The 25,556-nt window shown below is 43.3% G+C and overlaps 2 protein-coding genes across 2 annotated transcripts in view; both read right to left on the reverse strand.

Annotated features, from left to right (window-relative positions):
- Positions 1 to 574: 574 nt before the first annotated feature.
- Positions 575 to 5,886, reverse strand: LOC112405615 (serine/threonine-protein phosphatase with EF-hands 2-like). The gene is made up of 6 exons (XM_024754094.1): positions 5,873 to 5,886; positions 5,492 to 5,598; positions 4,397 to 4,560; positions 4,191 to 4,226; positions 3,346 to 3,433; positions 575 to 964 (listed from the first exon to the last, which is right to left on the reverse strand). The coding sequence occupies exons 1-6, from the start codon at positions 5,884 to 5,886 to the stop codon at positions 762 to 764; spliced, it is 612 nt and encodes a 203-aa protein (XP_024609862.1). The 3' UTR covers positions 575 to 761.
- A 1,902-nt stretch (positions 5,887 to 7,788) lies between these two features.
- The window catches only part of LOC112405636 (serine/threonine-protein phosphatase with EF-hands 2-like), a 39,723-nt gene continuing 21,955 nt past the window's right edge, over positions 7,789 to 25,556 (reverse strand). The window contains exons 6-15 of the mRNA XM_024754120.1: positions 25,149 to 25,324; positions 24,475 to 24,603; positions 23,716 to 23,830; positions 22,612 to 22,658; positions 21,771 to 21,937; positions 21,262 to 21,298; positions 21,019 to 21,168; positions 11,109 to 11,495; positions 9,933 to 10,118; positions 7,789 to 8,813 (exon numbers count right to left, since the gene is read on the reverse strand). Of these exons, the coding sequence (XP_024609888.1) occupies positions 8,556 to 8,813; positions 9,933 to 10,118; positions 11,109 to 11,495; positions 21,019 to 21,168; positions 21,262 to 21,298; positions 21,771 to 21,937; positions 22,612 to 22,658; positions 23,716 to 23,830; positions 24,475 to 24,603; positions 25,149 to 25,324 (1,652 nt within the window). The 3' untranslated portion in view covers positions 7,789 to 8,555. The remainder of the gene's footprint in view (positions 8,814 to 9,932; positions 10,119 to 11,108; positions 11,496 to 21,018; positions 21,169 to 21,261; positions 21,299 to 21,770; positions 21,938 to 22,611; positions 22,659 to 23,715; positions 23,831 to 24,474; positions 24,604 to 25,148; positions 25,325 to 25,556) is intronic.

Raw genomic sequence — 25,556 nt, forward strand, 5'->3', positions numbered from 1 at the left:
ACTATGTTGAACAGAAGTGTTGAGAGTGGGCATCCTTGTCTCGTTCCAGATATTCACGGTAAGTCTTCCAGCTTTTCACCATTGAGTATTATATTGGCTGTGGGTTTGTCATAAATAGCTTTTATTATGTTGAGATATGTTCCTTCTATATCCATTTTGGTAAGAGTTTTTATCATGAATGAATGTCGAATTTTGTCAGATGCTTCTTCTGTATGTATTGAGATGATTATGTGGTTTTCGTCTTTTCTTTTGTTGATGTGGTGTATCACACTGATTTGCGTATGTTGAACCAAACTTGTGAACTTGGGATGAATCCCACTTGGTCGTGGTGTATGATCTTGTTTACGCGTTGCTGGATTCAGTTTGATAATTTTTTTTGATACTTTTTGCATCTATATTCATCAAAGATATCAGCCTGTAATTTTCTTTTTTGGTGGTATCTTTGTCTGGTTTTGGTATCAGGATGATGGTGGCTTCATAGCATGTTCATAGCTCCTCTTGAATCTTTTGGAAGAGTTTGAGAAGGGTTCGTAAAAGTTCTTCGTATGTTTGGTAGAATTCACCTGAATACACAGGTGATTCTGATGCATACTGGTAGGCAAATTCTCAGCATAAAGTTCCACAAAGCTATGGAGAATAAGGGAGATATTCCCACAATGAGCTCAGCATTGCTTACAAGGCACCTTGGACGATGGGGACCAGACTGGCCTTAGTGTATTATCTGGGCTGCTGCAGTCACTGTTATTAGTGTTTGTGGCTTGTCAGCAATCTGATGCATAACCCTTTGAGCAGGATTGCTCCACAAGGCGGAAGGCCTCCAGGAACTCGTTGATGTCAATGTGGCCATCTTTGTTGAAGTCAATGCTCCGGGCAAGGTCACAGATGCAGTCGTCTGTGACATCAATGTTCATATGAGAGCTGAACAGCTTCCAAGTCTGCCTGAACTCGTCCAGTGAAATGAACCCTTACCAGAGAAAGCAAGTCACTTTAGCGAGTCAGTCTAGTTTTCAGTGCTCATTTCCTCTGACATTCTTGCAAGGATACCTGCTTCCTACTGTTAAACAAAGGCACCCAAGGCCTAGTATCCACTTTAAACTCCCAAGAGGGTAGCACTGAACCACTTAATCAGTGGTTCTGAGAGGGAAGCAATAGTGTTCCTCTCCTTATAGGGACATTTAGAAATGTTTTGAGACATTTTTGATTGTCATGACTGGGGTGGGGGTAGGGTGTTACTGCATCTAGTAGGTAAAGGCCAGGGATGTTACTAAACACCCTAAAATGTACAGGATGTGCACCAAAACAAAGAATTACTCAAGCCAAGATGTAAGTAATGCCACTGCTGAGAAACCCTGCATTAAATCATCCTAAACATATGCTAATTTAATCTGCTTGTAAAAAGGTTTTGGACCTATACATCTAAGGTCAGTTGACTTTTTTTTTTCCCTTTTTTTGGGCTGCACCACGTTGCTTGTGGGATCTTAGTTCCCTAGCCAGGGAGCAAACCCATGCCCTCCTCAGTGAAAGCATGGAGTTCTAACCACTGGACAGCCAGGGAATTCCCTCAGTTGACTATTTACAAGGGTTCCAAGACCATTCAACAGGTGAAGGATAATTTTTTCAACAGATGGTAGGGGACAACTGGATATCCACAGTCAAAAAATGAAGCTAGACCCCTACCTTGCACTGCAAACAAAAATTAACTCAAAATGGATCAAAGACCCAACTGTAAGAGCTAAAACTGTAAAACTCTTGGATGAATACATAGGTGTTAAGTCCTTATGATCTTCAGTTACTAGTTTTTCTTAGATATGACACCAAAAACACAATAAAAGAAAAAAGAAATTGGACTTTTTTTAAATTACAAACTTTTGTGCATCAGAAAACACTACCAAAAAGGTGAAGAGATAACCCATAAAGTCAGAGAAAATATTTGCAAACCATATATGTGATAATGGCCTAATATCCAGAATATATACAAAGAACTCTTACAACTCAACAATAAAAAGAAAACCCAATTAAAAGATGGGCTAAGGATTTGAAGAGACATTTCTTCAAAGGAGATATACAAAGTTCCAATAAGCACATGAAAAGATGCTCAATATTATTAGTTATTAAGGAAATTCAAATCAAAACCATAATGAGATATTTCACACCCAGTAGGATGGCTGTAAAAAAAATTTTTTTAATGGAGGATAACAAGTGTTGGTGAGAATGTGGAGAAATTGGAACCCTCTTACAATGTCAGTAGGAGTGTAAAATGGTATAGCCACTGTGAAGAAACAGTTTGACAGTTCCCCCAAAAGTGAAACATCGTTTTACCATATGGTCCAGCAATTGCACTCCTGGGAATACATCCAAGAGAACTGAAAACATATGTTCACACACAAAGTTGTATATGAATGTTCATAACAACATCATTCATAACAGCCAAAAGGTGGAAAAAAACCCAAATGTCTATCAACTGATGAATGGATAAACAAAATGTGATATAGCCATACAATGGAATATTATCCAGCTATAAAAAGAAATAAACTGATACGTGCTACAACGTGGGTGAACCTTGAAAACATGCTAAATGAAAGAAGCCAGACACCAAAGGCCATGTATCATACACGTCTATTTATATGAAATGTCCATAACAGGCAAATACATAGAGACAGAAAGCAGATTAATGGTTGCCAGGGACTGGTGGAGAAGGAACAGGGGATGGGGAGTGACTGCTAATCGGTATAGGTTTCTTTTTAGGGTGACGAAAACGTTCCAAAATTAGATAGCGATAATAGTTACACAAGCTTGTGAATACACTAAAAGAGCACGGAACTGCACGTTATAAATGGGTAAATTATATGGTATGTGAATTGTATCTCAAAAAAAGTAATAATATTTGAAAAGGCCTTTGGAACAATGAGGAAACAGGTGAGGGTATACAGGACCTCCCTGGACATTTTTTTGCAACTCCTTGTGAATCTATAATTATTTAAAAATTTAAAATTTTGAAAAATAAGACTTTGGGAGTAAGATTGCAAAAGCCTTTCTGTTCTAGACACTCTTCGTTCCTTTGTGGCTACTTTGATAGAAGGGATAAGGGATATCATAACTATTACAATTCTTCCTATAAGAAGTTCTCATTCAGTTTGTCTTCATTCTTCTCTGCCCAACCCCTCTTCTGTAGGGACAGCTCATGTTGCTCAAATACTACCCTAGTTTCTGCCCATTTATAAGCACTGCCACTAATTTTGCTCCAAAAGCGCTTGAGTAGAAAGGTAAATAATCAGGGAGGAGACTGAAAGGTGGGAGGTAAAATACTTGCTGTGTCAGAAATGGCGGGATAATGAGCGCCTTTACCTGAATGATCACTGTCTATGATCCTAAAAATGGTCTCCAGGTTGGATCGGTTCCGATACAGTGCTTCCAGCAAACTTGATTGTATATTCTGCAAGAAAAAACTCATTTTCCTTCTATCTTTTATGTTTAGGCTTCTCCTAATAGATAATTAACACACAAGCAACCCTGACAATAAGACTCTTGAAAGAACCTGAAGATGTTTTATGATCCCTCCACTCCAGCCCCCTTCAGCCTACTAAATAATCTGATGCTTTAAGAAGTACCTAGTCCATGATGAAAATGTTCTAAAATTGACCACGGTGATGGTTGCACATATCTGCAAATATATTAAAAACCATTGAACACTTTAAATGGGTGAACTGCATGATATATGAATTATATTGCAATAAAGCTGTTTGTTTTAAAAAGTACATAGCCCAAGGCCTCACATACATTACACATAAGCATTTACCGAACAAATACCGTTTTTTTGTTTTTGTTTTTGTTTTTTTTGTACACGGGCCTCTCGCTGCTGTGGCCTCTCCCGCTGCGGAGCACAGGCTCCGGATGCGCAGGCTCAGTGGCCATGGCTCATGGGCCCAGCCACTCTGCGGCACGTGGGATCTTCCCGGACCAGGGCACGAACCCGTGTCCTCTGCATCGGCAGGCGGACTCTCAACCACTGCGCCACCAGGGAAGCCCACAAATACCTTTTCAAATAGGGGAAGCAGCATCATGACAAGGAAATCAGTCAGACCTGGGTTTGAGTTCTAGTTCTATAACTTAGAAACTCTATTATCCTAGGCAGGTTATCTAACCCTTGTGACCAGTGTTCTCTTGGGTATGTTGGTGCTGAGTATACCTACCTCTTGGAGGTGGTTTTGAGGATAAACCGAGGCAATATGTGTAGGTCACTTAACACAAAGTCTGACACATAGAAACTCAACGAATAGTTGTTTCCATTCATCTTCCTTTTGGGGTTCTCAATATTTGGATGTTTATGATTCAAAGTTCTCCATAAGGGGCTTCACGGTCCACAGTATGCCTTCATCCACCATTTTCACACCCTTACCTCATGGCTGAATTGTTCTTTGGCCAAGTTTTTCAGCCAGGACTTGTACTCCAGCTTGTTATCTGTCAAGCTGCTCACCAGCTGTGGCCTCAGCATCCGCCATGGCAGTCCTAGATGCAACACAGACTCCACGGCTGCTGCCCAGTCACTCAGGGTGATTAGACCTATAGGAAAGAGCTAACTTGTTGACTCATCACCTACAAATCTTTTATCCTGACATTCTTCTTACTATCAGTAGATAATAGAAGTAATGTGTACTGTCACTGTTTTTCTTGGTTATGGTAGAGTTGGCTGGAAAGTAGGGTTGCCAGATAAAATACAGGATGCCCAGTAGATCTGATTTTCAGACAGACTATAAGTATGTCCCAAATATTGCATGGGACATACTTATATTTAAAAACTATTTGTTGTCTATAATTCAAACGTAATTAGGCATTCTGTTTTTATTTGCCAAATATATTTGGCAATACTACTGGAAGTCACACAAGACTCTTGTAAATAATATCATAAAACACTATATATATATATATATACACACACACACACAATACATATACACAGACACACACACATGTATACATAGCATTGGTTATTTCTATGTGTACGAAAAGATAGTGCTATGATTTTATGACTGTTACTGCTATTTTTTAATAGGGCTACATTGTAGTCAGTGTCCATTAGACATTCCACTGGGTTGAGAAAAGACAAAATTTCCAGCTTGGATAATAGAACGAGGAACAGACAAGCACACACTGAACAGTGAGAAACCGAATCATTGATCTTTTGTTAGTCTTGGACCCACTCTGGTAACCTGTCCCCCTGTTTCTTTTTGCTTAGTTCTGGCCTTGTCACCCTTCCCTGGACTCCATTTCTTTTCACCAGCTTTGTTTATATTTAGCTAAGTTCACGTTCTTCTAAAAGCTTAGAATTTATGAATTTAGGAACGATAACTAGGATGTTAAGTTGAATAAGGGAGGACGTCTTCAAAAAAGTCTTCTGGTCATTTAAACAAATATTTATTTGCTAATTACCTGAAGCAGAGGGTTTTTTGGCCAGCTGCCCTCCTCTATGAATATTTCACTTGAGTAGTCTTACCAGTCTTATCTTTATCACGCTTCTTAAATTCAACAAGAAGATCTGAGGAATGGGCAAATAACTTTTCACGTAGGGCTCTCAGAGCCGACTCCCCAACTCTGCTAATCCTGGGACAGGAGATGAAAAGGAACATTTTAAAACATTAGTATAGAATAAATAGTCTTGGATTTTTACTAAGTTTCTCCTCTCTCTTTCTTAATGTCTCAACCTTCAAAGAGCTCGTCTCTTTTTTCTCCCCAATGCTCTCCTGCTTCGCCCTGCTGTGCACAGATAGGATCTGTCTGGGGAATGCTGCTGTCCTTCCCAGTGTAGGACAGTGGTTAGAGCAGAAGTTCTAGAGAAACACCACCTTTGTGGTAAAGTTATCTAATTATACTGTACCTCTTTTTCTCCATCTGCAAGATAGTGACAAAAATGGTACCTAACTCACAGGATTATTGTGAAGATTAAATAAGTAAATTCATGTAAAGCACTTAGAAGAAAGCCCGGCACATAGAAAGCACTCATCAAATGGTATCTGTTATCATAATCATATGCTTTCCTTGAAATTTATTAAACAGTCACAAGGCAGGATTTATGAATAACAAGGTATCACTAAGTTAGTTTTCTCATGCCTACTGGGTCAACAGAGTAATGCTGGGCATGGTACTTGGCCTAAAATGTGTTCAATAAGTATCTGTAGTTGAATAAACAAGAATATAAAAAGAGATAAAAGGTAAATATGTACTTTGTCCTATGTCATTGAGGAAGCAGCCATTCTATAAATGATGACCAGATAACCTATCTTTTCAAGTGCTAAAAGTAAAAAAAAAGGCCAAAACACAAACCAAAAAACCCCATTTTAATCATGTTTGATGCAAGTCTTCCTTGAAATTTAAGGTACTTAGCATAATGGTCTCCATAAACCCTCAGAAAAGTATGAGCTGCCTAAAATTCATCTCAGATTTCATGGGTATGTGAGCGTATGTGCTTTTACTGGTGAGTTTGTTGTCTTATCAGAGGCTAAAAGAAGTATGGGACCCCCTAAAAGTTTAAGAACCACTGGTTTGAAAAGCATTTAAACTATTTCTGGTAAACTGTGCTCATTGATGGTTATCATGCAGGGATGGAGTATAGCAATGGCCTTGAGAGCTGCCTGGATGCACAAGGCTCTCTGTCCCTACGTCAAGCAGCGCATATTGAGCTCCGCATGGATCATCTGATTAATCCTCCAACACCCACTGAGGTAGGTACAACTATTATGCCTATCACAGTGTAAGTAACTAGCCCGAGGTCCCATAGCTAGTAAGGGCCAGAAATCAATCTTGGCAAGTGGACTCCAGGCTGGCTAAACTATTATCATGAGACATGGGTTTAAACCAAAAATAAATGGATTCTAAATGAGGCTTCCTCTAGGAAAAACACTTGATCTTGAGTTGATGGACACTGAGACATCCATTATGGTTGTCAGAGACATTTTCCTCTTTACTTCTTAGTTCTCTATTGTGGTCCAAACAGTTGGAATTGTTAGACAAGTGACTTCTGCATAAATTCGGGGATGTTGTACTTGCTTTAATGCAATCAGTGAATATTTTTAAAAGGTGAGTGTTCTTTAATTATGGTATTAAAACATGTTATTTATAGGGTTCCCCACAGTGATTCCTTTTGCGGTGGGAACATCTGAATCACATGGAATCATGGTATTCCAGGTTCCTGGGGCTCACCCCTGGAGATTCTAATTTGGGAGGGATGGGATGAGGCTCCAATAAATGATTTTTTATAAAGCTCCAGAGGATTCTGTAGCACAGTAGGTTTCACTATCAGTTGGTGAGCTTAAATTTTCACATAATACTTCTTTTTGAATGATGCTGGCTCTGATTGTGTAAAACTTGAGTGTTCAGTAACTCTTGAGTATTTAATAACTCGAGTGATTTAAAATAATGCACTTTTATGGCACTCATACAAGGCAGATATTAAATATTCCTGTATTCTTTTCCCACTAGATTTATGCTGACTTTAAAAAAAATTACATTATTTCACTTTAAAAAAATTTTATTTATTTTTGGCTGTGTTGGGTCTTTGTTGCTGCGCACGGACTTTCTCTAGTTGCAGCGAGTGGGGGCCACTCTTCGTTGCGGTGCGCAGGCTTCTCATTGCGGTGGCTTCTCTTGTTGCGGAGCACGGGCTCTAGGCGCGCAGGCTCCAGCAGTTGTGGTGCGTGGGCTCAGTAGTTGTGGCACACGGGCTTAGTTGCTCCGCGGCATGTGGGATCTTCCCAGACCAGGGATTGAACCCATGTCCCCTGCATTGGCAGGCGGATTCTTAACCGCTGTGCCGCCGGGGAAGTCCCTATGCTGACTTTGTTTTGATTTCTAATTTAGTTTGGCTGATAATTAAAGAAGCTTGTTCAGCAGCACTGCAACTGTATCTTTCAGCAGCTTATATACTCCGGGGCCAGCTTCTCAGTGGGCAACAGCACTGCAGAGTTGTTAAGTATGTGGGTTCTGAAATACGACTGTCTGCGTCAAGGCTTACTTTCACCACTTACTAGCTGTGTGGCCAACGGACACTGATTTAACCTCTGTTCCTTAATGATCTCATCTATAAAACTGAAATTAGTAATGCTGTGTATTTTATAAGCTCATTGTGAAACAATATATAAATTCTTTACAATAACACTTAGTGTATAGTAAGCTCTCAACTAAGATTAGAACTCAGAATCATCTCAACAGAAACCATTTAAGTAATATTATATGCTCTCTTCCCAGGAAGAAAGGAGCATTGTTAACAAATGTGTGCACTGAAATCTATCTGCTAAATCCCTAGACAGTGAAAGAACCTTTGTCTGTGGTTGACCACGTAACACAAACGCTTTAAGGATGAAAGAAAAAGGAAGAGTGACCCTGGAAAGATTTAGTGGCCTGGTATATGTATTTCACACAAGACATACCCACGGAGAATAATTTCTGCAGGAAGCAAATTTGTCCCTTCCATTAATGATGGGTAGGTGGAGATTTTAGAGTATATGGAGGAGAAAGAAGAGGCCCTGTTGTAATGTCTATTCGAGGTCCTACTGCTGACACAGCTAAATTTTGAACTCTGACTTAGAATTTGGATAAATGTAATGACATTTGCACTTCAAAGTTTCCACAAACACTATAATTCTGTCTTTCTGAAAATCACTCATTGAAAAGTCTTGCCTTTGCCTCATGGTAAGCGTGTGGGTTGCCTTGTTAGCTTGAAATTGCACAATGTGCGGGCTCAAGGCCGGCCCTAGTTTGACATAGGCTCCTCTGTTACTGCCGACTTCGTAGTAGTTGGAGGCAGAAAAGATGGTTAACACCTAAATGAAAAAACAGGAAAGAGACGAGCATTCAGGTTCACTGAAGAACTCTTCACCCTCAACCCTACAGGGCCCAACCCAATTTCAGGGGTGGCTGTTCCTTCTTGATCTCGTCTATGTTTTTTTTTATTATTTTTTTTTATCATCAATGCTAGTAGGGCAGGAGTTATGACTCAAGTAATAAAAACTTGAATTCTGATAGGACATCCACAACATGTTTTCTTCACATTTTTATCCCAATCAAAAATAGCAGGGGTCATAGAAAACACTTCATTTGGTTCGACTCAGAGGCAAGCTAGGTCTGATTAACTGGGATGCCCACGACAACTAGCAGGCAGATCAGTTATTAAAGGTGGTGCGAAGCCTCACAGCAGGGTTTCCTTTGGAGTGTTGGGCCTGCTGAGATGTTCTGTGAAAAAAATTTCCATTGTCAAGACAATGGGAAATGCTAGACACTGTTATCTCTTCTTGGAGATTTACAATGAATAGAGGAAATTAAAGGCTCTCAGAAGTCCTGCGATAAAGAAACTTACACAACTGTTTAACATTCCTGTTAAACATTTCTTACATTAGTTGATGTCAAACTTTTCCTCAGCGTGGAAACCTGTAATTCTCCTGTAGAGTTGGTATTTCTGGGCATTAGGCTAAGCAAACATTGTAGGATTTGGAGATGCCCAAAGGTTTAGACAGGATGTTAATTATGCTCTTAGGAGACAAAACAATCCTGAATGCCTGCCTGGGGCTCAGTGCAGAGATCCTGTTACCCTATAGTGTAGTTTGAGACCTGGGACAGTAAGCAATGTGACAAAGAATAGAGATGTGGCTGGGAAAACACTGGGCCATATTTCCATCCATGAAATGGGACCATATCTGCCCCTCACTTTCCTCTCAGGGTATTGGTAAGTGGTGGCCTCAATCAAACGTGGGGTTTTAAAGAGGCTACAAAAGTCAAGGATAAATGACTGTAAAGGACCTAGTTACTTTGGGCAAGTGGATAGCAAGTGGATAACGACTGCGAGGCACAGCTGATAGTGAAGAGCTGAGAGCCTTAGCTTATCCATGTCTTGGAAGGGCAAAATGGACCGGACCACTCTTGCGCGATGGCAGAGGCCTGCCCACCTTGCGGCTGTGGCAGAACTCATAGCCCTCGGGCTTGCACTCGTGCGAGCGGATCAGGAATTGCAGATTGTATTTCTGTAGCAACCGTTCTGTCACGTTAGGCCCAAAATAACAGCCACCTCCTCGAATGGTGTTGGCCTTGCAGCCCTCCTGAGCCATGGGGTCACTCCACAGTATATCCACCACCTAGAGAGAAAAGGCATATTTTGCAAAAGGAGAGACTCGTCTTTTAAAGTTTCAGTTCTAAGTCGATGTTGAGGTCCAGATCGATAACTCAGGGAGAATGTAACCCAGACTCACCATCTCTCTCTTGGAGGTTTGTAGCCTCAGAGTCACCTGCGATTCCTCCCCTTTCTCACCACCCTCCATCCAATCCATCAGCAATTCTGAATTCTCTCCTTTTCTTTATTGAATGAGGCATAAGAAGCTGCCATTTTTCGTGTGTCGAAAATGGTTGAACACCAATGAGTTCAGGTAGTCCTATTAGCACTACTACACAAGATCACCAGCAGCAGAACCTCCCACCTGGATTACAGGTCTCCCTGCCAAGGTCTTGGCCTGGGGAAGTAGCCCCCATTCGGCTGCCAGAGTCATCTATTTCGGCAAGCACTGTGCGCGCCTACTCAATGTCCGTTCTCCTCCTTCCTAGCTGATAGAACTCTTCCTGGGGTGTTTGGCATGGCAATGTGCCTGGCTAAATACTTGCTTTCGCACTCTCCCTTGCAGCTAGGGGTGGCCATGGGATGCAGTTCTGAAGATTTTGGAAAAAGCCTTTAGTTGCCTGAAAACGGAAGACAGAAGCAGCCGATGTAGCCCTTCCGGCCTTGAGCCACAGCAGCCAACTGATAGATGTCAGATATATATAAAATAGCATCCCATAAATTGTGGCTGACCTTCTCAGCCCAGTGATGCTAGGTCCCTAAACCAAGTTCACTCAGACGATACAGCCCACCTACTACATCTTCCCATCCTTTATAAAACTCCAAAGTATGAGTCATTAGGCAAATACCAATAGCCTTCTGGGGTGTTCTAACCCCAGGGAGGGAGAGAAAGAGGGGCGAAAAAACACCCCACTCTGAATTTACATGCAAGGAGGAGATTCGTTCGGTTTTTCTGAAATCCTTGCTCCTTCCCGAAGGCAGCCAAACTGCAGTGGGCAGCGCCGGCCACACCCACCTGCCTCCACTCCTCCTGAGTGGGCTCCCGCCGCCCCTCAGCTTCCGGGTCCGCTTCGGATGCCAAGGGCAAGGGTTCCTCCTTCTCCTTGATCTCTGGGAAGCCCGCTTGCTGCCGACACCTCTCCAGCTCCAGGTCCACGGAGTGCCGCACCCAATGGGAGAGCTCCTTGGGGTCCAGGGGGACCCTGCAGGGGACGCTGGAGGAGCGCCCGGCTCTGTGGGCCTTCTGGGTGCTGGGGCGGAGGGGCGAGGTGGGGAGAGAGTGGCTTTGGGGGAGGAACCACGGGGAGGGTGTCCCGGCAGAGCTCGTCTGGTTGGCTTTTCCCTTCTCCTCCGCCTGTTTCTTATCCTCCTTTCTCGTTTTGCATCTCATGGTGGAAACAATCTAAAAATGTCCAGAGAAGATAACAGATGCTTCAATGAAACGGTTGGTGCCTCTCACTGTTGTGGCCTCTCCCGTTGCGGGGCACAGGCTCCGGAAGCGCAGGCTCAGCGGCCATGGCTCACGGGCCCAGCCGCTCCGCGGCATGTGGGATCTTCCCAGACCAGGGCACGAACCCGCGTCCCCTGCATCGGCAGGCGGACTCCCAACCACTGCGCCATCAGGGAAGCCCCGGTTCGTCCTTTTTGAGCAGCACTTTGGCATCAAGTCAGTGCTCCCCACATTGGGCTCCACGGATTGTCCCGGCAGTGACAAGGTCAACAGAGGACTAGGAGTAAAACCCTTTAGAAGCTTTTATAGCAATTGGATACGGCTGTCATTCAAGCACGTGATCACTGGGCTTATATTTTTTGTTTGTATTTCAGTTTTCTAGTCATTCACATTTATTGTATTTTACAAAAGTATCGATCTGTGACAAATTAGACATTTATGAAACCTGGTCCTCCACCACAGATCATTGGAAAATGCTAACCTAGGTCATTGTTTCTAGGAACTTAGTGATTTTTAGACAAGGATGGGAAAGGGCACCTCTCAGGAAGGACAGCCCTTATCGACTTTCGTGTTGTTCCACAGATGCAAAAACAAAGGAGAAGGAATGCAGCCTATGGCTGAGAAATGTTGGAATGGGAAAAACTTGATGCTTACTGTGGGAGAGACAGCACTTACTGGGAGTTTACAGGAAGTGCTATCTTGTCTGCTGAGGAAGGACAAGGGAGGGGAAGGAAGGACCTCTTTTCAGCCTGGACCTAATCGGGAAGATACTCTTCTTGCCAAAGGGACTGAGTGTGGTCCCTCTCACTGCCTCAGAGTCATTATGGTACTGGGACCAAGCCAACAATGTAGAGGATACAAGCAGGAAGAATTCTGATCATGAGAAAGAGAGGGCTCAGGCCACAGAGCAGAGCTGGGGCATCCAGCCAAAGGGAGAGAGCAGCCATTTCCGGGATGCCTGAGTGCCACCGTGAAGACTGAGGGCCACAGTGTTCCACAAGGGCATCAAGATAAAGGTCTGGTTCACAAGAGGAATTATGTGCAAGTGTGTAATCAAGGAGCAAGAACTTTCTGCAAATAGGTCTAAGGGCTGATATACAAGAAAGCCACATCCTGGTGTAGACTGACTGTGGGCGGGAACAAAGACGGACACTCAGAGTGGCTCGGCGGTAACTGACTGACATTTGAAGAGGGATCCAGATGGAAGAGAACAGAACAGAGGTTCTTCTCTAACGTTGGACAAGCGCCAATTACTTCCTAGGCAGTTCCAGCCCTGGGCGTAGAGAGGGAAAGTCCACAAAATGTGAGTGGACTCATAACCACCTCCTTCTCTCCTCAACTGTCTTCTTGCCAACTCACAGCCGAGGGCCAGTCCATCAGTCCCGCCCTTACGATCCTCAGGTAACTTTATAAGGATGTTATCTGCTTCAAGAGGCATCCCTAGGACTTCCCTGGTGGCGCAGTGGTTAAGAATCCACCTGCCAATGCGGGGGACACGGGTTCAATCCCTGGCCCGGGAAGATCCCACATGCCGCGGAGCAACTAAGCCCGTGCGCCACAACTACTGAGCCTGCGCTCTAGAGCCCGCGAGCCACAACTCCTGAGCCTGCGCGCCTAGAGCCCGTGCTCTGCAACAAGAGAAGTCACGACAATGAGAAGACCGTGCACCACAATGAAGAGTAGCCCCCGCTCGCCGCAACTAGAGAAAGTTCCCGCACAGCAATGAAGACCCAACGCAGCCAAAAATAAATAAATAAATTTATTTTAGAAAGAGGCACCCCTAACTTTTATTCTTAAGGGGAGTAATAGTTTTAATATGTATTGAGCCTTTTCCAAATAGGTGCTATCCTTGGCCCTTTATAGGAATTCATTGATTAGGGCTCACACCCCTATGAGATGTCATCTTCATAGTTTTGCATGAAGTCATTGATTAGCCCTCACCTCCCTGTGAGACAGCATCCTTACTTATAGTACAGGTGAGAAAATTGAGGCATAGAGATACTAAGACTGTACCAGGACTGAATCCAGATATCTGACTCCAGAGCCCCTGCTTCTCCAATTTTCTGAAACTGTGGGTAATCATTAGTTAAATCCATTCCACCTATAACCTGCCTTCGCTAATCAAGGTTGTTTTAATTGTTGCTACAGAAGACTTGAGTGTCCTCCAAGCAGTACACAGCCTAAATAAGACGCTTGCCTGTGTTGTTTTCCGGGAACTTGGAATCAGCTGTGTCTAGTTCGGGCTGAGCTGATTAAGACTGGAGGGGACCACTGACCCTTCAACTAGGCATGCACTGGGGTATTATTAGTGCCCTTTTGAAGGTGGAGAGGCCTGTGTAGCCTGGTTACACCTGCCCAGAACCATGATTACTGCACCTTTTTCTAATCACCTTTCCCCACACTCCTCACACCTCAGATGCCCTGCTGCTTTCTCCTATAAATACATTGAGCACCTTGCCTTCAGGGAGGCAGATTTGAGATTTGTTCTCCCTTTCCTCACTTGGCTGCCTGGTCAATAAACCCTCTCTTTGCTGTAAACCTCAGTGTCTCAGCATTTTGGCTGCTATGCTAGGGCAAAAGGAACCTAGTTTGCTAACAAATATGGCAAACCAGCCAGGAGGTAAGTCCAGATGGACCTTTCGGCTGTGGTTGGTTGGCCCCTTGCAGTATTGAGAGCCTGTGGGTGAGTCCAAGCGGCTCCCTTGCCCGTTTTTTCCAGGGACCATCCTCTGGGTTTCCCTGGTGAGGTGCTGCTGACCTTCAGTGCTTAGTTTTGCAGCAAGGAGACAGTTTTGGGGATTTGGGGTTGGAAGACGTCTTTGGGTGAGTAACCTTGTTAAAGAAATGCACCTGTGCCTGGATTGTTTGGCAATTCTGACCACCATACCCGGGTTAAAGGCCCGGGGCTCTGGTTTTTGGTTTTGTTTTGGTCTTGTTTTGTCCATGTCCACCTATGGCTGATTGTCTTAAGTTGCTAAGGATTGGCAATTGGGGATTCAACTTCTTGGTGACTGTATCAAGGACGCTTGGAAAAATTTCACTGCTGTGACCACCTGGAAGCAAAGCCTCTTCAAAAGGGGAAATATTAATTCAGTTCCCCCTTGCAGCCCTCTAGGCAACATTCTCCAAATTTGGGAGACTTTCAGTTATAAATTCGTGGAAAAGGTTTTTTGTTTTTATGGGGTTTTTTTTGGTAACACTGCATGGCCACAATATCCTTAAGATCCTGGAGCAAAACGGTCTGAGTGGATCCTTGAATTACAATTTTGCAACTAGATTTTGTAAATGGGAAGAAAAATAAGGTGAAATAATTTATGTATGGTCTTTTATGTTATTGTATCAGAATATTGATATGTTATTGTAAGATTATGGTCCAACAGGAAGGGAAGACAAAGAAACCTGTTTTGCTTGATTCTAATGAAAAGGAAGATGACTTGCTATTAATTCAGTCGAACGCCGCTTCGACTGCTCCTCCCCCACCCTTATACGATGGTGCTGCTGTTCTTTCATTGCCAGCGCCTGAGTCACAGACTCAGGTTCATCCCCACCCCTACCTCCCCACCCCTGTTAGATCCAGAAATAGGAACGGTCTTCCCCTCTCATACTGCGTACTGATCAGGGTACTGTTTGGCCAGGGAGCTACCCAAGCTCAGGTGGGGCAATATCTGTTAAGGTAAGTCCCGGTTGTGGGTGTGAATGCTGAGACCGGGCAGCCAATGGGACTGATCTGGGTCCACTCCCCCTTTTCAGCTTTAGCTGTATTTAATCAGAAGAGTATGCCAACTTTAGAGAGATGACCCAAAGGGAATGGAAAATCTTTTTTCATCGATTTTTGCAACTCACAGCCCAACCTGGGCAGACGTTCAAAATGTGTTAAATACCTTCCTCATTTCAGAAGAACTGGACAACTAGAATGGTGCTGGATAAAGCTAGGGAGGAGGCATATTGGCTTCATACTGAAACCCCTGGCAACCGGGTACGGGCTGCAGCAAGGGTAGCTGTACCAACAGTGGATCCTAATTGGGATGTGAATGCTGGGGATAGGCCAAAACTTGAACGTTACTGAGATTCCATTCTTCATTGCGAAGAGGGGTACCAAAACAACTTTTATTGGCCAGAGCACCCCCATTATACAGAAGAAACTGCAAAAGGTGGAAGGGGCTTTAGGGATGCCTAAGTCTCAGCTTGTTGAAATTGCCTTTTTTTAATGGCAGAGACCAGGTTCGGGAGAAAAGGGAACAACAGAGACGGAAACGACAGTCCATTCTGCTGGCGGCTGCCTTAACACAGGCAAGAGGCTGGATCAATTCAAGGACCCACACAAGGGACTCAGCGCAAGTTAGGCGGCCCCAAGCTTCCACTCGAATGGAGCACCCCATAGTGGGACCCCTCCAGTGACACTGGAAAAGAGTGTCCCATCCTAAATAAGACTCTTGGAGAAGGTAAACAACAAGTGGCACACCAGATGCCCGAACTGAGAATGAGTGACCAAGAATGATGAGGCCCAGGGTTTCCTTTAAATCCTGTCAAAATCCATCAATATCTCTCCTACAGAGTCCCCAGTGATGATGAGGGTGGGAAATCAACTTTCAGGTTTTCTGACCAATTTGGGGCCACTCACTTGGCTTTTAAATACCCAGCTTTCTAAACTTGCTTCTGAGATTGTGTTTTAGTAACTGGGGTGTCTGGAGAAATCTTGAAAAAGTCTTTTCTCCTGCTGCTAGACTGCCAGATGGGGAAAACCCATCTGAAGTATAGCTTTCTATACATGCCTGAATACCCCGTTCTCCTTCTGGGATGAGATTTACCAACTAAATTTACTGCCAAGGTTACCTTTGCACCTGGACGAATGGGTATTAAAGTATCACCAGAACAGGCTTGCGCACTGCAGGCTTTATTGCTCTGACCTTAAAGAGGACAGCTCAGCTAGCAACGATTCTGGATGAGATACTGCAGGAAGTGTGTCTGGAGGTATGGGCAGATGGGAGGCCAGGGAGAGCAACGATGGCTAAGCCTAGACAGGTTAGACTTCACTCTGGGGCAAAAGTTCCAAACTTAAAGCAGTAATTGTTAAAGGAGCAGGCAAAGTGTGGAATGCAACCCCTGTTACTGGCCCTCCTTGAACATGATTTAATACGCCCATGCCGTCACCTAATAATACTCCAATTTTATTGGTCCAGAAACCAGGCACAGATGAATATCGGTTTGTGTACAACTTAAAAGCAATTAATCAAATCGTAGAAGATATTCATCCAGTAGTCCCTAACCCATGTATTCTGCTCACTACTTTGTCCGGAGATTTTTGTTGGTTTACTGCATTAGAGTTGAAGGAGTCCCTTTTTTTCTGTATACCCATGAGTTTTGAATCCCAAGAGTCGTTAGCTTTTGAATAGTAAGATCTAGATACAAAAGTTAACAGTACCATTGGATAGTACTTCTTCAGGGATTTAAAAATTCCCCCAGAAGGGACTTCCCTGGCGGTCCAGTGGTTAAGACTCCATGCTTCCACTGCAGGGGGCGCGGGTTTGATCCCTGGTCGGGGAACTAAAATCCAAAAAAAAAAAAAAAAAAAAATTCCCCCACAATATTTGGAGAAATCCTGGCAAAAGATCTGAGGGACCCTCAACTAACTGAGGGAGCCTTGATGCAGTATGGGGATAATATTCTGATTGCTAGTAAGACAAAGGACACCTCAGACCAGGATACGGTTTTGACTTTGAATTTTTGGTTGAACGAGGCTATAATGTGTCCAAGAAAAAGGCACACATTTTCTGCCCTCTGTCAAGTATTTGGGTTTTGAACTCTCACAAGTGCAGAGAGACTTGCCCCCTGACAGAGGAAGCTCTAGTCAGGGTTGCCGTTCCCACTGCCGAGAGACAACTGCAGGGATTCCTAGGAATGGCTGGGTTCTGCCTCATTTGGATCCCCAACTTTGGACTCATTGCAAAACCCCTTTAGGAAGCTCTTAAAGGAGGAGACAGTGGATCTCAAGACTGGACTAGGGAAATGCCATAAGGCATTCCAGTTTATCAAAGAAAAACTGCTAACGGCCCTGGCTTTAGGTCTTCCAGATAACATCAGAAAGCCCTCTGACTTATTTGTTCATGAGAGACAAGGAATCAATCAGCCTTGGAATCCTGACTGACTCGGAAACTGGGCAGCATAAGGAGGCCTGTTGCGTATTTCTCAAAGCAGTTAGATGCAGTTACTAAGGGATAGCCAGTTTGTCTTTGGGCTATAGCAGCTGCCTGTGATCTTTTATGAGAAGCAGAGAAATTTACACTAAAACAACCTACCACTGTGCATGCCCTTCACTGTGCACTTCTCCTCCTAGAACAGAAGGGAGGATATTGGTTAACTTCAGGAAGATGAGGAAAATATCAGGCTATATTATTGGGTAATCCTAATGTTACTGTGAAAGCAGTCTCCACCTTGAATCCTGCCACTTTGTTCCCAACTAATATTGAAGAGCCTATTCAGATAATTGCACAGGGCTATTCCAGCCATCTAGACCTGATGGACCAACCACTGGAGGACCCACTCCTTGAGATGTTCACGGATGGAAGCAGCTTTATGGACCAGGAACAATGCAAAGCTGGGTGTGCAGTGGTAACTCATCCCAAAGACACTGGAAGCAGAAGCCCTTCCCCCACGTACCTCCTCACAAAAGGTGGAACTTATAGCCCTGATGAGAGCCCCCCCATACAGGTAAAGGTAAGAGAGTAACTATTTTCACTGATTCTAAAATATACTTTCTTGGTGGTCCATGCTGGGGCCATTTGGAGAGAGAGAGGATGTGAACTGCAGGGAAGAAGGAAATTGGTATAAATAGACTTTTATACCAAATAAATTTTAACCTTATTAGAAGCTGTCATGGAGCCAAAAGAATGAATGTCCACTGTCGAGGACATCAGAAATCAGATTGTCTGACTGCTCAAGGGAATAATCTAGCAGATCAAGCAGCAAAGCTAGCAGCCAGGACTAAAACAGCCTAGATCCCCAATGTTGGCCCTGATCCCCTGATGTGGATCTGACAAGATGCTATCCAAAGTATTTTCCTGAAGACTTAAGGCCAATGAATGGGGATCTGATTGGAGTCCTGGCCATTCTCAGGATCCTGACTCTAGGAAGGGTGGGTTTATAACAGACATAGCGAGATCCTTGTACCTGAATGCCTTATGGAAGATGTAATACGTTATACACACCAGAGTACCCACTGTGGGAGAGATGCCACCCTCTAGTGGATTTAGAAATTCCTTACAGGACCAAACATGCAAAGGACAATTCAAAAGGTGATACAGAAATGCATGGCATGTGCTAAAAATAATCCTAAAACTGGGCCACTGCCATTAATCAAAGGAGTTCGGACTCCAGGTACTGGACTGGGAGAAGATCTTCACTGTGATGCCAAGAGCCACTGGAAACCTTAGGTGCTTATTAGTATTTGTGGACACTTTCACTGGTTGGGTAGAAGCATTTCCTTGCTGGTCTGAAAAAGCCTGAGGTTGTTAAAGCTCTCCTAAAAGAAGTAATTCCTAGGTTTGGGTTACCTGTGTTCATTCAGAGTGACAATGGAGGGGCCTTTATAGCAAGAATAACTCAAAAAGTATCTAGAGTCTTCTTAAACCTTTGTTGGAAAGTACATGCTTCTTGGTGACCCCAATCTACTTGCAAACCGGAAAAGCGGAATCATACTCTTTTGTGATGAGGAATGATGAGGAAAAGAGGAATCATGTAACTAAACTTGGTCAGATGAATTTAACCTGGGATAAAGCCTCACCAGTTGCCCTGCTTTGAGTGAAGGTAGACCCTACAAGCAGGCTCCAGTTCAGCCAACTATGAAATGTTGTATGAGAGACCCTGCCATTGTTCCAGAAATGGTTTGAGATCCAGAAGGAGTTCAAATTAAGGAACGTAGATAATGTAAGGTGTGTAGAATCACTGGCAGCTACTCTAACTGCTCTATATAAGTTTGCTTCTAGCAGGTTAATGTTTCCTGCAGATGTTCCCCTGTGCCACTTTTGTCCTGGAGACTGGGTCCTGCTGAAATCTTGGAAGAATAAACATCCAGGAGGCCATCTCCATCCTTGCTGGACTGGACCTTATGAGATGCTATTCATGACCCACTCCCTGGTGAAGTTGAAGGGATTAAGCCAGGGATCCATCACACTCAAGTTAAGCTGGTCCCACAGAGATCAATGGAGCCCACCACATCCTGCCTACAGGAATGTATTGACACTACATTCTGACCAATGGGATGAGAGCAGAAGAGATGTATGCAACGTCTTCGTCTTCATTATGTCTTTAAAGGGTAGGATATTCTTCTTCCCTTCATTCTTCTATTGTATTGCCTGGAACACAGACGTGGTGGCAAGCTGTGCAGGTGAGTGCATGGGGATGACACGCTAAGGATGGCAGGGAACAAGACCTAAGAATCCTTGGTCCCTGGACAATCTAGTAAACAAAGGTGCCATACCAGCCAAGAAGTGCATGTTCCCGGATTCAAACCCAGGTTTCATAAATGAAACGCTCTTTCATTTAGGTCTCATAAAATACTTTTATACCGATTAGAGTTGCCCAAAGTAGACTGGCTTGTGTGTAATGACTTCTCTGTCTTTGGAACTGCTCAGGCTACTGTTGTCAAGGATGTCATAGCTGGGATTCCTGTGTGGATGGGCAGTGGAGGAGAGAGGCTACAGGAAGATACCATTCAAGTGTAAGAGTCTATGATTAAAAGGAAACAGAACCTTTGCTTTTTTTTGGCCACACCGTGCAGCTTGTGGGATCTCAGTTCCCAGACCAGGGATTGAACCCGGGCCATAGCAGTGAAGGCACCGAATCCTAACCACTAGACCACTAGGGAACTCCCTAGAATCTTTGCTTTCTAGTTTTCCACTTCCAAAATGAAACAGAAAATCGAGACCTATTCATATTGCAGTATAATGTACTCTGTCTTTCATTCTCACCCTCCCCCTGCTGGTTATTGTAAGTTCCTTTAAGGCAAGTACCATCTCTGGTTATTTTTGTATTTCTGCTAGCACTTCCCTTGCACAGAGTAAGCAATTAAAACATGGTTGTTGAGTTTAACTGCAATTGATCTTCATCTTTTTATCTGCCAATAGCATCCCTGCATGTAGTAGGCCCTCAATACACCTTTGAGTTTAACTGAAGATGATCTGAAGTATTTAGGAAATGGAGGCGCATCAGGTGGAGTGATCGAGGGGTAGTGATTAGAATTACCTAGATCAGGAATGGCAAACATGGCACTAGCTGCCTCGCCCTACTGTCATGTCCACGGCAAACATTAATTGATCACAGCACGCTTGCACCAGCTGTGGGTTCCCAATCCTCCGTTCAAAGATTTAATGGCTTTATTAGTCAACTGGAGTCAGCATGGAGTCAAGATGACGTTTATGTTGGCAGTGACACCTGGCATTATAGTGAAATCTGCATTATTTTAGCACTCAGTCAGTACCTTGTGCCTGTCTAGTTTAGCCAAGAACTCCAAGTCAGTCATGTCGGACACTCCACCATGAAGAATCAGGACTTTCTCATCAACCAGCGTGGCCAGCGGAAGCCAGCAGAACACATCTTGCAGTAGTTTTAGTATTTTCTTGCCATGTGTCTAAAAAAATGACATTAATATGATACTAAGTTTCAGATAATTTACTCAACTTATCTGAACTACGAGAAGCTTTTGCTTTTAAAGGCAGCGTACCTTATATTTATGCATCACTTCCTTTGTGAAACCATATCTAGAGTTAGAAGCAGAAACAGATTTTAGATTTAGTGATATTAGTTATAGCATGCTTGCATTTTTAATAAAAATGCATACGCTAGAGGCATCTACTTAAATATATGGAAAAGACACTGAGAAGTAATTGCCCAAATGTTTAAAATCATACCATTATCTGTGGGTAGAGATGTGGGATATTTTCATTTTCTTTTGCTTATCTATATTTTCTACTTTTTCTACAGTGAACCCTTATTGTTTATATGATAAAGTGTATGGCTATGTGAAAACAAAGGTAATGGTTTTATCAGAACAGTAGGCTATTGTATAAATTTTTTTAAAATCTTTTAAAATGTTATATATTGTGTATTCCACTTTATAAGATTGGAAAACTACTTGAAAAAGGCATCTAACAAATAAGAAAAGCTCTGGCAAAATAACTTTACAATCACAACAAGTAAGGATCAAATCCCCAGTCACGTTTTTCTTTGTACCGTAAGTTCACCATATGGTCCTCATGGTTTCCTCGGTTGAGATGGAACTCTTTTGGGTAAACCAACATGAAGGCAAAAAGAACCATCAGGATCTCTACTGAATCCTTCCCTCGATCCACAAAGTCGCCGTTGAACACATAGGCCCGCTCTGGTGACGGGAGGCCGTTCTTCCCAGTAAGGGGAGAAGTCCGAGAAGAGGCAGTGGAAGGAAGGGAATAGGAAATTGGGTCAAGCCAGTGTGCATTTGACAGTCATATCAGGCCTGAAAGCCAATTCTGTGCTGTCTGGCTCTCTTCCAAACATGAAATGTCAGTAAAAGATGGGAATATTGGAAACATTTTGTATTGGTTTCATATTTCCTTTCTAGCCAGGCTGAGGTTATGACATGCTCATCGAAATAAATGCGTTATCCAAAGCATTTCTCAGGATTTAACAAGACAATACATCAGAAACTGCTTTGTGTTAATTACATTAATAGAATATTTATATAGCTTGTTATATGCTCTGTATTTGATAACTAAAAATAGATATGAAAATAGCTTTTGGTTGCTTTGATAATAAACAATTTCTCTATTTAGGAATTGATTTTCTTTTTTCCCAATAATGATTCCTTCTCTTTATTAACCTTAGATTTTGTATTTTTTAAACAGTTTACAAAGATACACTAGAATATAATGCAGTGATGACTTTTACATTACACATTTGCTACATAGTAGCAAATATTTTTCTAAAATATTTTAAAATCCAAGTAATAACTTAAGCATTTCTTTAATGGAGACCGTACTTGAACTTCTAAATTAAACCTCAGAGCAAGACAGGAACATAATTTGAGCGTTCATACCTTATAAAATATAAAGATTAAGTCATCCAACTGGCCGTGTAAATCTCCTAATAAAGACAGAAAAACGTCAGTTTTGATTGGTCTTCACCATTGTTTCTAATTTTTTATTATAAAAAGGAAAACACCCAGTGTATACCTACAACTAATACAGTATTATGTCAGTTATATCTCAATTTAAATAATAGGAAAATACCCAGGAACGCCTGAAAAACTTATGCTTACTCATTTTTCCATATATAAGATAGGGATAAATATTAACTTCCCTAGTTGCAGGGATAGTTAATATTGAAAGCAGAAAGCACGATATTTCTCCTGTGCGATTACCATGAACAGTGAATGACTTACATTTTCACTGAAGCAAAAATGGGACAGAATACTGCAGGGTTGAAAACCTGGATGAGAACTAGAGAGATTTTTGCCCCACCTAAAGCAAGAAGCTGCTACTCACGGGTCAGTGTTACAAGATTTTAAGAAGTTGGTAATCTGGATTTTAATATGAAATCCTCCAATTTTCAAATGTTGGAAGCTAATGTTAGAAATTTAAGAACATTCTGAGGCAGACAAGACATACTGCAGGCTGCCCGTTTACAATCCCTGGTGTATCACCGTCTCCCCTAAGTTCAAGTGCGGGGCATCAGTCTACAATGGTTATTAAAACATCACTGAAAACATAAGGAGATGGAGAAGATTGTCAGCAATAGGATTTCTCTCTGGAAGCTGAATAAATGTGGATGGAAGGAATAATTTGCTAGGCATTTAGGCCTTTTCGAGTCCAGTAAGTAAGTAAACCGTCTTCTAACAAGGGAAGGTCTGGGTATTTGCTAGGATTTTGTTCTGAATGGAGAGGAGGAATTTGGGGCCAAATCTGAATCTCTGGGAAAAAACAAAGCAGAGGCTGGGCCCTCTCACCCCACAGTTCTCCTTCACGGCACCACCCCTACCTTAAATAACTGTGGAGTAAATATATATGTAAATGTAATCAGTGTGAAGGCGTGAACCCGGCCTGCCCGAGTGGCCATCGGGTCCCCTCCAGCCCTCCTGCCCCTCCTTGATCACAGGCAGAGTTTTCTGGTTCGTGAAAAGCCGTTTCTGACTGGCTCTTACCACATACTGTGATTTCCTCGCTGTAACAAGTGGAGACCCGGTTGATGTTTGGTAGTTGTACCAGATGTTTCCTGGCTTCATACAAAAGATTCAAGACATAGCGAGCATGGAGCCTCTACTAGGAGGAAGAGGAGGGATGGGACAAAACAACACATACTTGTGAGGGAAGATGGGCCTCACCTTTACTGCTTAATGACCCCAAGACCACAAAAGTGACCCCAGTAAACTGCTCCTGGGACCCTCCCTATGCACAGATCCTTTCCTTCTCACCCATCTGGGCCCTTGTTTGTGCTTTGCATCATCCCCCAAATACTGAACTGATGTCCTCTTTCCTACCTACCCTATGTAACCCCTGCTTGCCTTGAGCTTGGGAGAAACACAGGATTGTCTCAGCAAAGTATGAATAAGTGCATGTATATCGATGGTATCGGTGATCCTGACATTACTGGGAAAATCGTCCCAGCTCTTCCTGCAATGAATAATCTTCATATGAAAAAGGGGAAGGATTGGAATCTGTCATAAGAGCCAGAATCTGACCACTTCTCACCAGCTCCACCTCTACCACCCGGGTTTCAAGCCACTGTCATCTTTCGCCTAGACTATTGCAGTAGCCTCTTGCCTGGCCTCCCTGCTCCAGCCCTTGCTCCCAGTACTCTATTCGGCAAACAGAATGAATATATTAAAGGGAAAGCTGGATTATATCATTCCTGCGCTCATTGTCTCCCCCTCTCTTTCAGAATGAAAGTCCACCCTACTCACCTCTCTGTCTCCATCTTCTAATAGCTGTTCCCTGGTTCCCTCCTCTCCAGCCACAATGGCCTTCCTTGATGTCCCCCGAGCAGTCCAGGCAAGGTCCTGCCTCAGGGCCTTTCCATTTGTTCCCTCTGCCTAGAACGCATTCCCCAGACGTCCACATAGCACCCTCTCTCCCCACCTTTGACCTTTGCTCAGAAATCACCTTTTCAGTGACACCTTCCCAGACCACCCTGTAAAATTGCTATCTCTCCCACCTAGAACTTAGTTTATGCTTTGACATAGCTCTGTCACCTAATATATTAATATATCACTATTACTCATTTGTTATTTATTATCTGTCTCCCCACTAAAAATCTCAGCCCCATGAGGGCAGAGATTTGTGTCTGTCTTGTTCACTGTTCAGTGCCTAGAAGAGTAGCTGCACATAGCAGCACTCAGCAATCATCTGTGGGATGAATGAACAGAGAGATTACATGATGGGGAGAAGGGATTTTCAATCCATAAAAACTGGCTGATCAATCACAGGTCCTGGCTAAGAAAAGGGCAAGTGGATCTCTCTGACGGATCCCTGACACAAACACCCTAAATCCAGGGCCATTCCTTCTGCACTGCGTCTGCTCTACTTCTACACATTCCGTGGAATTGGTGGTGACCCAGGTCCCCCGGGGGGAGCTTACTTGTTTCACTCTGAAAGCTTCCACCAGAGCAGTTGCATGGTCGGGAAGGAGCGGGAAGGAGAGGCGTGGCCCTGTGTAACTGTCTGGTACCTCGATGGATTCATAGTCCCTGCAATTCTCCATCTCGGAGTCCTGGGGGGATCTCTCTTCAGTGAACATGCGGTTCAGGAAGTCCCCTAGTCAGGACAGAAAGGGTGGGCCGGCTTATGATCAGACCTGCAGGCACGGGCAATATAGAATTCATTCCCTGGACCATACTTGAAGTGGGTCCTGGCCAGTCTGGCTTCGGCTCCAACACAGGAGAGGAGAAAGTAAAGGGCAAAGTGATGACAAATTAGAATGGGCGGGACATGACGTTGTTGTGTCAATTCCATTCTACTTTTTTTTTTTTTTTTTTTTTTTTGGGGT

Source organism: Neophocaena asiaeorientalis, unplaced genomic scaffold (assembly GCF_003031525.2).
Source record: "Neophocaena asiaeorientalis asiaeorientalis breed wild unplaced genomic scaffold, Neophocaena_asiaeorientalis_V1.1 scaffold148, whole genome shotgun sequence".
NCBI lineage: Eukaryota > Metazoa > Chordata > Mammalia > Artiodactyla > Phocoenidae > Neophocaena > Neophocaena asiaeorientalis.